The sequence below is a fragment of the Ochotona curzoniae genome, unplaced genomic scaffold (assembly GCF_017591425.1).
Source record: "Ochotona curzoniae isolate NIBS_2020 unplaced genomic scaffold, NIBS_Ocur_1.0 contig_4792, whole genome shotgun sequence".
Lineage (NCBI taxonomy): Eukaryota > Metazoa > Chordata > Mammalia > Lagomorpha > Ochotonidae > Ochotona > Ochotona curzoniae.
In genome coordinates, this window is record NW_024466389.1 from 3,540,870 (window position 1) to 3,555,710 (window position 14,841).

At 61.5% G+C, this 14,841-nt stretch overlaps 1 protein-coding gene across 1 annotated transcript in view; it reads left to right on the top strand.

Moving 5' to 3' along the window:
* The window catches only part of CAMTA1 (calmodulin binding transcription activator 1), a 698,792-nt gene that overhangs the window by 639,610 nt on the left and 44,341 nt on the right, over positions 1-14,841 (top strand). Inside the window, exon 11 of the mRNA XM_040987850.1 lies at positions 4,311-4,445. Coding sequence (XP_040843784.1) covers positions 4,311-4,445 — 135 coding nt within the window. The remainder of the gene's footprint in view (positions 1-4,310; positions 4,446-14,841) is intronic.

Here is a 14,841-nt window from a genome sequence, read left to right on the forward strand (position 1 = left end):
GAGGGGTGCAAGCCTGGACGGAGGGGTGCAAGCCTGGACGGAGGGGTGCAGGCCTGGACAGAAGGATGCAGGCCTGGACGGAGGGGTGCAGACCCAGACGGAGGGGTGCAGGCCTGGACAGAGGTGTGCAGGCCTGGACGGAGGGGTGCAGGCACAGACAGAAGGGTACAGACTCCCACAGAGGGGTGCAGGCCCAGACAGAGGGATGCAGGCCCCCACAGAGGGGTACAGGCCCCCAGAGGGTACAGGCCCAGACAGAGGGGTGCAGGCCTGGGTAGAGGGGTGCAGGCCTGGATGGAGGGGTGCAGGCCTGGATGGAGGGGTGCAGGCCTGGACAGAGGGGTGCAGGCCTGGACGGAGGGGTGCAGGCCTGGATGGACGGGTGCAGGCCTGATAGAGTATGCAGGCCTGGATGAGGGGGCAGGGCCTGGACGAGGGGTGCAGGCCTGGACGGAGGGGTGCAGGCCTGGATGGACGGGTGCAGGCCTGGATGGACGGGTGCAGGCCTGGATGGAGGGGTGCAGGCCCCCATAGAGGGGTGCAGGCCCCCAGAGGGTACAGGTGCTCCATACCCTCCTGCCACTTCCCTTGTGGTTTTGTCACCACCCACTTGCCTCTCTGCCCTTGCGTCTGGCCAGTAGCACCTCCATGAGGGGCACCAAGGTCACCATGGTGTCCCCAGGGCCAGCAAAGGGCCTGGCATGTCACAGGAGGGTGACTGACCATAGGAAGGAGTGAATGGATCTCCAAGTTTGGGGTCACTTTCCAGCTGGTGTCAAAAGGCCCCCTTGTCCGGCCTTGAGTCCCTCCCTGTCACTCACCCCCAGCATCAGCTCCGGGGAGTGGCCTGTGCGAAATCAGCAGCAAGCAGGAGACACTGAATTGGGTCGGGGGAGAGTGACCCCTTCCATTGGGGTGGCCTGTGAAAGGACAGGACATGAGCCCCAGGGCAGAGCAGAGCTGACCACGCTGGGGGCTCTGGGCTGATCCCACCTCTCCTTGGCTGCCCTCAGACCCACCTCCCACTGTGCTGTGCCCCAGCCTGGGTCTCCTGAGCCCCACACACCCTTCTGTCCCCTACACACACACACACACACACACACACACACACACACACACGGCCTCCTTGAAGCCTGCCCAGGTTGTGGAATGGGGCTGACTTTTACCTAAACTCAACTCCGTCAATATCCCAGGGCGTCAGGCTACTCCTGGGGGATCCTGCTCCCCGCCCACCGGCAGCCTGCCTGGCTCTGTGCTCCCTGGGACTCTGGCTGTGCTCCCAGCAGCCCTGGGGGCCCTGCAGCCTGACTGCCCCAGATGCCTCAGGCGAGGCACAGGCAAGGGCAGCGTGGTGCCAAGCTGTCCACTTACCACCTGCTGCTGGCTGGCAGTGGGTGCCACGTCTCATCCCCGAATATCAGGCCCCTCCAAAAATAAACGGCCTTCATGTGACCTCTGCATGCTGTGCCAGGAGCTGGGGTCAGAACCCCTGGGAACTTCTGGGCCACTTGAGCGCAGGGGTGACCTCTGTGCCAGGTGGGTGAGTGCAATGATGGGCAGGAATGTGGAGCCTGCCCTGCTCCTGCAGGTGCTCTGTTCACGAGGCCTGGGGTACCAGCTCTCTGAGGGTCTCTGCAGGTGTTGCTGGTCCCTGAGTTGGCAGTGGAGTCTCACTGAGTCATTTCAGTTCTTGTGGCCAAAGGCATCTCAGCCACCAGGCTTCGGGCAGACAGGGAGTGGGGACCCCTTTGTACAGCAGCTAACCCCATGTGGGGTCCCCTTTGGGCAATGCCTTTTTGAGGCCCAGATTGAAACATGTCACTTTGTGAGACTGGTCTAAATGTTCTCCCTCATTCATTCATTCATTTCCTAATTTACTAAACAGTGCCTTAGACAGGTTCCCAGAATGGAGCAAAGAGTATAATACCCAGCCCCCCCCCCCGCCCCCGCCCCGAGCCCCTGAGCCAAAGGAGCTTCCAGCATGGAGGGAGTCCTGCAGAGGAACCACTTGCTGCCCTGGGGATGGGGGGCTGCGGGCCACCCCGGGACCTCAGAGTGTCCCCAGGGGAAGCTGGGCCTGAGCTTGGAGGGTGATCCTTGAAGCCAGCACTAGACCAGCCTCATCACAAAAAAACCGCTCAGAGGCCACTGAGGGCTGGGAATGACACACGAGGGGGGCCAGGAAGCACGGGTGGCCACCGCCCACTGGCCTGGTGCACCTGCCCAAGCAAGCCAGAGGGTCCTGCTCAGCAGTCTCCATGCCATCCCTGGCAGGAAGAGACACACAGGCACACATTGCCCCCTCCCCAAGACCCCCAGGGAGCTCCTAGGCTGGGTGGGAGCCCAGCTGCCTCCACCTGGGGTGGACCGAGGTCCAGGGCCACGTGAGCGTGCTGAGCCGAGGCTAGAGTGGAGGGAGAAGAGGCACCCGGCCCCACCCTGGGACTGAACAGGTGTGCTTCGAACTCACTCACCGACGGTGGCTGAGCCCAGGCCAGGCACTGACTACCAGGGAAAAAGTAGGCCAGACCAGGTCCCTGCGCTCATGAGTCAACGGGGCAGTGGCCAGGCCCTCTGCTGAGCGCCAGCTCAACAACGCACTGCTGTCAGAAACCTGGGGAACCGAGAACAGACGATGGCCGATGGCCGGACAGTGAGGGGAGGCCGGGCTGGGTGGGCCCAGAGGCAGAAGCTTCTGCTGCCAGCCGCAGGGTGGAAGAACTTGAACTCAGGGAGGCTAGAGGAGATGGCAAGGGTCCAACACAAATCCCGCCAAAGTCGCAGGAAGGAGTTCTGCCTGGCTTTCCTGTCTGCGGGAAGGGAAAGATGAGTGAGCGTGTGGGGTGCGGACTGTCGGGGAGGATGAATGGAAACAGGAGGAGCGTCCTGCAGTGCTGGGCTGAGGGTTGTTCAACTTTCCTGCCTCGGAGAGGAGGGCTCCCTCTGGTAACACTCCCCCTGGCTTCCTGCAGGTGCACAAACCATGCCCCCGCCCCCTGCCCCAGCACCATTGCAACAGGAACAGGGCTCAGAGATGTCCCCACAAGGCTAATGGGCAGGCCCTTGGAGTACAGCAGTAACTGAGGAGATGGAGGGAGAGGGCAGAGCCAGCACTCGCCGATGGGCTGGCACCCGGGGACTCAAAGAAGGTCCTTCGCCCTCTGTCTCAGGAGAGCCGAGATCCCTTAGGTCGGCCACTCTCCAACGTCACTGCAGGCTGTGCCGGTGCCAGGGCAGAGTGGAAGAGGTTGTGCCCAGGAGGCTCATGTGGGACAGGGGAAGGCCCCCTTCCTTCCTGATGCTGAACTAGGCAAACCCCGGGAGAGGCAAGTGACCACAAGCTTGGAGACCTGCCCGGTGACACCACACTCAAAGCCACGGGAGATCCTGTTGGCTGGGAAGCCCCGATCAGAGGCGGGACGGGGGTTCCTGTTGGCTAAGGTCACGACCTGGACCTGAGCCTCTGCTGCCTCCACCCTGAGGTGGGCAGGGGGCGACACGTTGGTTTTCGGGGGACTGGGATCTGCAGCAAGTGTCCTTGGTGGGGTGGGGGTGGGGACAGCTGAGCCCTTTCTCTGTCCCAGGGAACAGCTGACCTGGACAGTGGCCTCCAGTCTGTGAACTGGTGAAAGCTGAGAACCCAGACAGTAGTGCAATCCTTGGGCGTGCCCTCCCTGGAAGTCTGTGCTGGGGACGCCCTGGCTGTGGGTATCTGGTGCCCCAATAGGGCAGGACACAAGCCACTACCCATGGGACTCCGGTGGGCACCATGCAACGACTGCCTGCACCCAGATCTCTGCCGTGGGCTGCCTTGCCTGCTGCCCGCAGTGACAGTGCCTCATTCAGGCACTCAGCACATGCAGTGAAAGCACTGAGTTGGGACAGGCATGCCCTCCCGAGTTTACTGTCCCGGCATTGAGGGAGGGGCAGCATCCGGGGTCTCCCAGGCAAGCTGGGACCTATGAGACAGGCACAGCTGGGAGGCAGGGGGACTTTGTGGAAACACACAGGATCCCATGTGAACGGAGTCAGATCAAGCCTTTAGGACAAGATAAGACAGCAAGAGGCACAAAAAGGCTCACAGCAAATGTCCCTGAACCCCGCCTGCGATGGCAGAGAAAGAGTGCAGGAACCCACGTTGTGTCTGGGGGAGAGGGCCCCAGGGCTCCTGCCCACCCTGGGCTTGGGGGAGAGGCCAGAAAGGTCCCCAGAACTAGCAGCCTTGCCTTGGGGCCGCAGGAAGGAGCCCAGCAGGTGCAGGTGGTGCCCACCCACCCCACCCCCCTGACCTCTCTGTCTTTCCCTTGCAGCCCATGACACTGGTCTCGTGACCCTACAAGTTGCCTTCAACAACCAGATCATCTCCAACTCGGTGGTGTTTGAGTACAAAGCCCGAGCACTGCCCACGCTCCCATCCTCCCAGCACGACTGGCTGTCCCTGGACGGTAAGAACGGTGTGCCTTGCTGGGCTCCAAGCGACAGGGACACTCAAGAAGCAACTGGAGAGAGGGATGGGCGTCCCGGGTCTGCGCCAGCCTGGGTCTGGCCGCTGGCTGGGCCCGCCCTCCATTTGGTCTCTGGAGGCCTGGCTGGTGGCTGGTGGCTGGTGGCTGCTGCCTGACCATCCGGGCAGCAAGCTGGGAGGTCCTTCTCTGGACAGACCCCCAGCAGCAAGGTCTATGCAGTGCTGCCTCCTGCAGGGTCGTTGCCATGGAGATCAGCCCCGCCCCCAGGCCTCTGAGAGGTGGAGAAAAGCTGGCTGCTCCCGACCCCTCCACCATGTGGACAGCCCTCAGGAAGCCCCAGGTCCAGCGGGAACAGCAGAGGACAAGCCCACTCCTGTGCCCTTGGGGAACCTGGGCCTCGAAGCGGTGGTTCCCCTAAGCCCTTCTGCTCCACCCAGTGCACCCCCTTCTCACCTCCTAGGCTCCCCCTCTTGCCTGTTGGATGCCTTCCCTGAACCACCAGGGTGCCTGCTCCCATCCCCCGCCCCAGCCGTGCCAGGGCACCCAGCAGCCGCTCTGGCCAGCGAACCGTCGGGATCTATTCTCAGAGGCAGCTGTGGGTCAGCAGGCGCCTGCACCCTGGCAGAGGCCGGAGCCAGCCGGGGTTGTGCCGGTGACCCGCGGGATGTAACAGAGAAGGGCAGGGTGATCAGGGGTTCCCGTTCAGGAAATCCGGTTTCAGTTTTACAGAACAAACGAAAAAGGAGCAGGGAGCTTCTGTGGAGCCCTGGCTCTCCCTGGATGACTGCCCCAGGTGGCCGCAACAGGGCTCTGAGGGGGTGGGGCAGCCAGCCTGGAAGGTGGAGGAGGCTTAGCAGGGGGTGCAGCCTCGGCCAAGCCGGGCGACCTGAGCAGTGAGGGCTGTGGCTTAACCACCAATCAGGGGGGCAACCGCACCGCACGCCAGCTTGGGTCTGGAGCTGGGACACCCTGCTGAACTCCACGGGCCAGCACGGCCCGAAGGAGATGCCTGCTGTGCACCTGCCGTCCTGAACCGCGGCGCTAATCCACCCCCTCTTTGATCTTGGCCAAATGATGGGAGAGGAAGGAGGTGGCAGCAGAGGGCCTTGGGGACCGGGCGTGTTCCTTTTTGTCCCTAAGTGGACAAAGAGGACAGCGTTCCCCCAGCAACAGCACGTTGGGGGGAAGGGCAATGCCAGTGCCGCAGCCAGAGCGCCAGCGTGGGGGGCGGAGGGGACAGCCAGCCGCTCTCCGGGAAGGGCGAGGGTCCTTCCCCTCCTCCCGCCCTCCCACTCACCACCCGGCCAGGCGGTGAACTTGGCGTCGGGCAGACGCCGCCCCTCCCGGCTCCGCAGCCCCGGGGCCCCGGCGCGCTGGCCCCACGGTGCCCGGCAAAGTGGCGGGGGCGCGGGGGCGTGGCGGCACGGCGGGCGGGGACTGCGGCGCCAGCTAAGTGGGGCACGGCTGCGGCGGCGGAGCGCGCGCACTGCACACTCCCGCGCGCGCGCACCCGGGACGCAGCCGCAATGCGGGGTGCCCCCCGCGGAAAGGCCGGCGGTGTGCGTGCGGGGCTGCGGGGCGCTGAGCTGCCGGCAGCGGCGGGGACTTGAGGGGCCCAAGTCCCGGGGGAGAGCAGAGATCCGAGGGGCTCCGGCCCACGTTTCCACGCGCTCGGCGCCTTCCCTTGCGTCCTTTGGCGAGCGTGGAGAGAGAAGGGCCGTAACTGAGCTCTCATACATTCCCCGGCTCCCACCCCAGAATGGCAGAAGGTGTGCGGGGACGCGAATTCCTGCCCGAGCCAGATTGAGCTGTGCGTTTGTTTGCCTGGCTAAAGGCCGCTGCGGGGCGCGGGGGCGCGCGCAGCACTGGGCTCAGCCTTTGTCCTCCGAGCGTCTTTGTCCTCGCAGCGCGGTCTCTGCCCCTGGCTCAGCCTTTGTTTATGGAGCCCCGCCCAGCGGGGAACGATCGTTCCCGGTGGAAGTGTCGTGGTGCGGGGACCCTCCCCTCTCCCTCTGCCATTCTGCAGACTTGCGTTAGGATGCGGGGAGGCGGGAGGTAAACCAGGGAGCCGCAGAGCCTCCCGCGGACCCAGGGCGCTTCCCTCTCCGCGGTGAATGTGAAGGGCAGAGGTGGGGGTTCTAGCGCTGTGATGGGAGCCCGCACGTGTGTATCCGTATGTATCGGAAAAGCCCAGCGCAGTGCGTTGATCAGGAAGGCTTCTCGGAGCAAGTGGCACTGCTGGTAAAAGCTGTAGCCTGCGCAGGCATCAGCCGGCTAGGAACGGGATGGGGTCGGCCAGGAAGAGGGGGAAGGAGGAGGAAGGGCCTTTGGTCAAGGCTGTCCCCGTCACGTGCAGCTTCAGAATGGATTTCCGCTGCGCCTGACCCCTGACCCATTGCTAGGGACCCCCAGGGAGGTCTGAGCAAGTCATTTGGGGATTGCCAGGGAAACCTCTTCCCCGCTGGAAGTGGGCAGGTCTCTGGGGAATGTCCCTCGCACCTGACATGGGTCCTTGGAACACGAGGCTGTGCTGGGCTCACTGAGGATTTGCTGTCTGTTTAGACGCCTGTGCTTGCAAAGGGCAGCAGTACAGACTGCTGCGTGCCCCGAGGTGCGAGGTGGGGCAGGCCCCCTCCGCCATGGACAGCTGGGAAGCCCCTGGTGACTCAGTCCCTGGAGGGGAAGGCCAGTGTGCCCCGTGTCCCTTCCTTCCTCTTCTCCCTTTGTTGTTATCTAGAAGCTCAGGGTCTGCCCATCCCCACTGCCCCATCCAGGTCCCAAGCCCACTAAGCTGCTTATCCTGGGCATCTGATTCGCCTGTCTGTGTGAGAGGATTCGAGACAGAGAGAGATGTAGCTTTCCTGGGCTTTGGCCAGTCACCTGGGGGCAGGTGACCTGGGGAGCAGGGGGTGACCTTGTCACCCAGGCAGAGCGTGGAGCTGGCTGGGAGCTTAAACCCCTCCCTCCAAGTGCCTGCCTCTTGGGCGGCTGCCCGGAGTGTGGAGGCGCTGGCAGGACTTGCTCCCAGCCGGGCAGAGGCTACTGTGGGGAGTGCATTCCAGAGGCCCCAAGCTTCCCAGATGGTCTGAGAGGCAGAGGCAAGTGTGCAGGAGCCTAGTGGGGCCGAGTTGTGTTGGCGATTGACTAAACTGGGGTAACAGACAAACTTGAGAACACTGAAGAAGCGGAGAGCTGCCTGCCCCTGCCAAAGCCAAGCTGGCAGTTCACCTGCCCGTCTGCCCCCAGGGCCACCTGTGGGAAGGGACAGGAGGAGAACTTTCTGGAATCCACCAGGAGTGAGGTCTGGGATGGCTTTAGGGTCACACCTGTGCATGGTGGTGGCCTCTGGCCACAGGAAGCAGCAGAAGCCAGTGAGCTAGTCATCGTCTTCCTCTTGTTTTGTTTTCGTTTTTTTAAGATTTAGTTGTTTATTTGAAAAGCAGAGTTAGAGAGAGTCGGAGAGACAAAGAGAGAGAGAGAGATCTCTCAGCCTCTGGTCACTCCCTCACATGGCCACAATGGCCAGGGATGGGCCTGGACCTCCGTCCGGGTCTCCTGTCTGGGTGCAGGGTCCTGAGCACCTGCACCATTGCTGCTTCCACAGGTGCAGTAGCAGAGAGCTGGCTGAGAAGTGGGGCAGTCCTAACCTGACTTGACACTTACGTGGGATGTGGGCATGGCACACAGCGGTCAGCACAGGCGGCAGCTGAGCCTGGTGTGCCACGATGCCGGCCTCTTGGTCTTTTTTTTAAATTGCTGTGCAGGTGCATGGGGTGCAGCGTCGCATTTCATGGTCCACAAGCAGGTGTCAAGATCAGAACAGACTTCTTGTCTCTGACGTTGTGTCATTTCTCTGTGTTGGGAAAGGTCCCAGCTCTGTGCAATAGAGAGGTGACTGTCGCTGACCCCACTGAGCCCGGGAGCACTGCTGTTTGTGCCTGTTCACACCTTCCATGTGTCCATCCCGCCCCATGCCCGCCCCATGCCCAGCCCTGGGTGCCCATCTGACCTGGGGACAGAGCCTTAGCTCCGGGACCCCTCCGAGGAGCCAGCTGCTGCCCCTGCCGTTTGCAGTGGGGACCTCACTGAAGGGATCTGTCGCAGCTCATCCGTGTGGCAGGGAGCTGGTCACCTTGGAGCTGGGTCTCACTAGTGGCAGTGAAAATGGTACCTTGCCAAGAAATGGCACAGACCCTGCGGAGGCTGGGGAGGCCGTGGGGGATGGGGGGAGGAAGCAAGGTAGTGTCTGCGAGGGACGCAGATGCCCTGGCACCTGGGGGCACCTGTGTCTGCCTGGGCACACAGATGCAGGATGACCCCGACCCCTGCTCCCCTAGGGGGTCCCGCGACTGGTTTTAAAGTTTGCAAATGGGAGGTTCAGACCCTGCAGCGGTCAGCACAGGCAGCTTTCGCTCGACCCCTGCAGGGGTGTCCTAAGCACCTAGGGAGTTCCCCACCAGCTGTGCGGTTCACACAACATGGACGCCCTCTGGGTTCTGACCTCCAGGTGACGAGGGCCCACGTGCCTCTGAGACCTGCAGGGGAACAGCCCTCCTCACCTCTCCAGCTGCCACGTCCCCTTGCCTGTTGCCATTGCCACGCAGCTGGTCCTCCCTTGGGGGGTGTCTCTGTGCCTCTCTTTACGACACTGGCCATTCACGTAGAGCACATTTAATCCAGGAGGAGCTTGTCTTAACCCAGTGAACATCTGCAAGTGACTTCAAAGACAATATCCCTCAATGGTTTCCAGAGGGCAGGAGCCATCTGACCAGGCACACCACGTGTGGGACATATTTCTGCAAGAATCCAGAGCAGCAGTGGGCACCCTCCACGCCCCCGGGCTGGGTGTGTGAGTCCTGCTGAGGGTTTGTGGCGCGGGCCTGGCTCTGGCAGGCACTGAGAGGGGTGCAGCCACGCGGGGCGTTGGGTGGTTCTGCCCTGCCCCAAGGCAGCCTCTTCGGTGCAGAACGGGCAGCACAGCTTCTATCCGCACTGCAGCAATCCTGGAGCTAGGGAAGAATACAGGGGGAGGCACAGAAGGGGCAGAGACAAGCTGCTGACCGGCTGGCACCCTCAGGGACAGCTGTGGGGCAGCAGGACAGACTGTGCCCTCGCCTCCTGCCTGCTGCCCCCCATGACATGCTAACAGGTGTACCCCCTGCTGGGGCTTCAGCAGTCTTGGGAGACCTCAGGGCTCCTTCAGCTCTCCTTTGGTTTGAAGACACCACCAACCCCACTGGTGACATCCCCCCTCTGTGGAAGCCCTGGTCTGCACTCTCCACCTGCACTTCTCTGTCTTCTGGAAGGTTCCTTGAGCAGTCACAGGGCTGGTTCTTTCCTGAGCTGCAGTCTTCCTCCTGCCCGTTCTCTTGGGGCTTCCTCCCAGGCAGGGCTCTCTCACCCAGTCACTAGAGCACCCTGATGGCTGCTGCTTTGTGTCTCTGATCCGGAACCTTCCGTCTTGCCGCCCCCAGCACTAACCAGCTCTGGTTCCCCTGGATGAGCCAGCATCCCTGTCAGGCCTCTCTTGTGGTCCAGCCCAGCTCCCCTTCCTCTCTGTGCCCTGTCCTCCTTCCTTGCCCTAAGGCAGAGTCCCAGCCCAGACCCTGGCATCCTCCCAGAGAACCTTACGTGCTCCCTGCCCACCTCCTCGACGCAGCCTAGAACTCCTCTCTCCTTTGTTTCGTCCACGCTCTGTTCCCCTCGATGCCCTCCCCACCACCATCATGCAGCCCCCAACAATCTCATGTGTCCTAACCCTGTCTTCTGGCCTCCTTCTGAGGGGGCTGTTCATCCTTGTGTCTCTGGTAGACGGGTGATGGGCTGCTGTGCGCCAGCCACTGCTCTGAGCTTGGGGGCACTTGGGTTCTCGTGGGGCTTATGTGCTGGTGGGGAGAAAGACAACCTACCACAAGGGGACAAACCAGGCTGTGCTGGGTGGGGGGCAGGGCACCAGCACTGGGGGCCTGGGAGCAGCTCCCATGGTGACTGTTGTAAGGTGGGAGATCAAGAAGAAGCAGGTGCTGTTGGCATTGGGCTGTAAGTGACAGGAAGGAGGAGGAGCCAGCCCCACCCCTGCAGGATCCTGGAAGGAAACACGGGGACAGGGAGACCACAAGAGCTCAGGAGGCACCATTGCCACAGGGTGAGAGGAGATGGGGGGAGCGCAAAGGGACCAGTGAGAAGGTGGTACTGATGTGACCAGCAAAATGAAGTCGAGGGACCTGGGGTGAAGTGGGGTGGGGACACTGGGAGGTGAAGTCCAGGCCCCCGTGATGATTTGGAAACGGAGGGCAAGAAAGAACATTGGGAGCCCAAAGAGTTAGAGGACGTTGGCACAATCGTGTCCTGTGTTGGAGAAGCGTCTCCAAGGGGTGGAGGGGCCGGGGAAGAAGGACATGAGAGTTAGGGCCAGCGGCCTTGTTAGCCACACCAAGGTCACGGACGGGCTTGGCAGTCTGGAGGCCAAGGGGAGATCAGAATGCAGTGGACGGTCAGGGGTTGTCAGCTGCTGGTGGTGTCTGAAGTCAGGTGCAGAAGACATGCCACAGGCCACCCCGTCCCCGCCCCCCACGTGTGGGGGTGTCCAGCAGAAGAGGAACTGGTGAAGGAGAGCTGCCGGCGAGATGGGAGGAACCCCAGAGGTCTGCTTAAGGAGAAAGAGCAGGTCAGCCAAGCCTAGTGCCAAGTGGAGCTGCTGGAGGAACCCCCGAAGGGAGGTCTGATGGGGGAAGGGACTCAGAAGCAGCTAGGAGTCCAGATGGAGGAGATGGTGCTGAGCCCAGCTCCTGCTCGGGGCCGCGACCTTCCGCCCTCTGTGTTTGACGGGCAAGCAGGGGCTGCTCGGATCCTGACCTAACCTGGCCTGGGAGACCCCGTGCCTTCACGAGCCCTAGCCCCCTCCTGTGCAGCCAGAGAGGAGCACCGGGCACTGCCTTCCCTACCTCCACTCTGGTGTTGGTCCCGCACAAGGCTTATGGGTTTGTGCGCCCCTAGGAAAGTGGCATCTCTGTCCATCCCAAGTGACCCCACATCCACCCTAGTCCCCAGATCTCACACTCACTTGTCAGCACTCCCCACTAGGGTGCAGGGGCTGCAGACAGGCCCCTGAGCACTGCTTGTTGCTGGCACATGGGACTCCAGCCTGGCAGGCCTGTGTGGGCAGCTGCACCTAGAATTTATTACATTGGTCTCCCATTATCCTGCCTCTTTGCTTGGGTGTGGATCATCCATTCTCCAGAAAACACAGCCTGAAAGAAAGGCCTCTGGGGCCAGGCTGGAGTCGTACAGAGACCAGCAATGTGGGAACACAGCCAACCCAGCCTTGGGCTCCTTCAGCCTCGCACCAGAATCCGTCACTCTTGCAAAGGGGAGGGGATGGTCTGCAGCCATGCTCCTTAAGTAGCCAGACTCAAACACAGAAAAGAGGCAGGGGCTGGGTGGGGAGCTGGGCAGCCTGGGAGGAAGATCTGAGTCCTTGTAGCCTGAGCAGGTGGAAGGGGACGCCTCCCACCCAGTCCAGCCCTGGCTGCACTTAGGAGGCCATCCCAAGCCTCCGCCAGGAGCCAAGAGCAAGGCCCTCTCCTTTTAAGAGCTCCTAAAAATATACACACTTCTCATCCTCCTGAGAGGCCAGCCACCTTGTCCCCTGCCTCACACCAGGGCATCCAGAATGGTCTTTGAAGGTCAAAGACTGGTGCCCTGCGCGGACACTGTCCACTACTGTGGACTCGGGGTCCTTCGTCGGAGGACGGATGGGGGAGTCCTGCATTCCACTCCTAATAAGCAAGAGAAGACACCATAAAGATTCAGGACAGAGTGAAATCAACGACATGCCAGAAACACACACAGAATGTCAGGGAGTTTAGAACTTGAGACAGACTTGGCCATCACGTCATCCAGCCCCCACATCCTTCTGGAAGGAAGCGCAGCCACCTGCCCCAGGAAAAGGGGCCACCTCCCGCCTCCTCGGTCAGAGTGCTGTCACCCTCCCATCTTCTTCCCCGTCTCTATCCCACAGCCAAGTTTCCGAAAGCCCCAGAAGCCAGGGCACACACGAGCCGGCTGGAAGCCCCGGGCCACATGACAGCCTGTGACTTCTTGGCCAAGGTCAAGGTTTGCCCATAGCAGCAGATGCTTTTTCTCTGCGTTCGCACAGACAAGGGAGGGACAGGGCCCTGGCGCCCGCACCATGCTTCCAGCCTCTGAAGCAGAGGGTCCCATTCCAACAGCAGCAGCCAGGGAGGTTTTGGTGGGGAGGTCCCTGTGTCTTCTTCCATGGATGTCCTAGGATGCAGGCAGGCAACTCTGCTCCAGCCCCTCCCACAATTAGGTGGTATCTGTAAAAGCCTGGGGCATCTTGCAACACTTGGGTACCACCAAGCAGCATTGATTGGTCCCAAGATACATGAGAGAGGAAGCAATTGTCTGAGCCACTTGACTGTCCCTTCCAGCAAAACCCACCTCCCGGCACTGCCCACCCAGAGACCCTGTGCACTCATGACCCTCTAGGTCTCCACTGTGTGGAGTGTGACAGAGGGATTCCTGCATGTTGGCCTGACTCCATCATCTGCTCTTGACTTTCATGCCAGGCGAGTCCTCCTCTGGCTCTCCCATCCCTATTGCTGGGACTTGCATGGGAGCCGACAGCCCAAGTTGACACGTGCCATGTCCCAGTGCCCCCTGCACCCTGACCACACACCTCTTCCCCTCTCGGCGCCCGCCGCACTTTGCAGACGCCTTCAGCAGAAGTGTGTTCTCTTCCCTCTTTGTAGTCTTCTATTCAGTACTGTTAAAGGAGTCAGTCCGCACAGTGCCCGGGGCTGGGAAAGGGACACAGAGGGCAGGTGTGGTCAGTGGGCTCCCCGAGGCTCCGTGCAGGGAAGGTCGGGCCTGGCTGCCTCAGGAAATTCCAGGAGCTGGCGTTGGCTCGTCTGGAAGATCTGGGAGGGTTCCTTCAACTGACATGTCAAAAATGAGCAGAAGTGACTTCATCAAGAAGGATGGCACGTATATTCCCAGCTGAGGGTAGCACTGTGCCCTGATGCTCTGGGGTGGTCAGAAACCTTGGAGAGGTCATGGAGTAAATGGGGGCAACGGGTCAGTCCAGGTGGGCGGGCAGCATGTACTGAATGTATACCCAAGGAGAGGCCACTGACCATGTGGAGGGAAGTGCCATAGCTACTGAGTAAGGAACAGATTGAAAGGGGGCTGGAGTGGGTATGGGTAGACCAGCAGACTGGTGACTGTAGGCAAAGGGGACAGGATCCAGAAAGATGGAGGAGGTGGCATCGGTAGGACCATGGGTTAGCTGCGGGCGCCGAGCTCTGTGTCATTCACCATGGAGAGCATCAGCCAAGAATTAACCTGGACACAAGGGGCTGGTATCTCTATGTGAAAGTGAGTGGCCAGTGATCATGGGTTTCAGGCAGGTATGTGAACATCTGGGTGACACAGGCCAGCAGAAGTGGTGGGATGGATAAGGATGATGCCACAGCCGAGTCTGGAGGCCGAGAGCTTTCTCAGTAATCAGCACTTCCGGAGGCTTGCTGAGAGCACGGGAGGTTGTGTGCCACAAATGCTGCGCCCAGGGGTGGTTGGCCAGCCGGCTCTGGGGTGTCGGTGACCACTGTCCTCCCTGCTGAGTGGGTCCTGACGTCCTTCCCGGCATCAGGCGAGGAGGGTGTTCACACCGACCCCGATCCAGGCCCCTCATCACTGGACAAGCTTCAGCAGTGACCTAAGCTCCCTGAAGCCATGGACAGAATCACCAAGGGTCCCGAGAGCACCCCCAAGGCAGTGACGCTCTGAGCCCCCCAGAGCTCACTGCAAGCAGTGATGGCCCCCCCTTCAAAGAGACCCTGATCCAAAGCAGCTGAGTGGAGAAAGACAGGCGCCAGAGGTCAGGAGGGTCCTGACCTTGGAGCTCCCAGTGTCAGCTGCCAGTGGGGTGCTGCTTCCCTGGCACCGCTGTGGGGCATCGCTCATTGGGGGGGTTGCCAACCTCGGGGGAGCTCCTCCAGCCCCCTCCAGTGCTCCACCAAGTGGGTATAGCTGATTGCCCAAGTCACCCACCCAGAGTCAGCACTCTAAATTACACCATTGGCCTGGCTGGCCCTTGGCCATGTACTGCTGAACTGACCTGTGACCCAGGCATGACTGGCTGCGTGCATGGCTTCTGGGAGGCTTACAGAGTCCCTCCCCCACAAGGTGGGGGACACTTTGCTTGAGGCGAAGTTAGTTCTTGGCTGCACAGAATGCCCACTCCCCCCCCCCCCCGCCTCTTCTGCCCCTTCTCCCACAGACCAGCCTCTGCTCTGCTGCCTTTGTGGAGGGAGAAGGGGGTGTCGGGTTTCATTGCTGTGTTTAGGCAGCT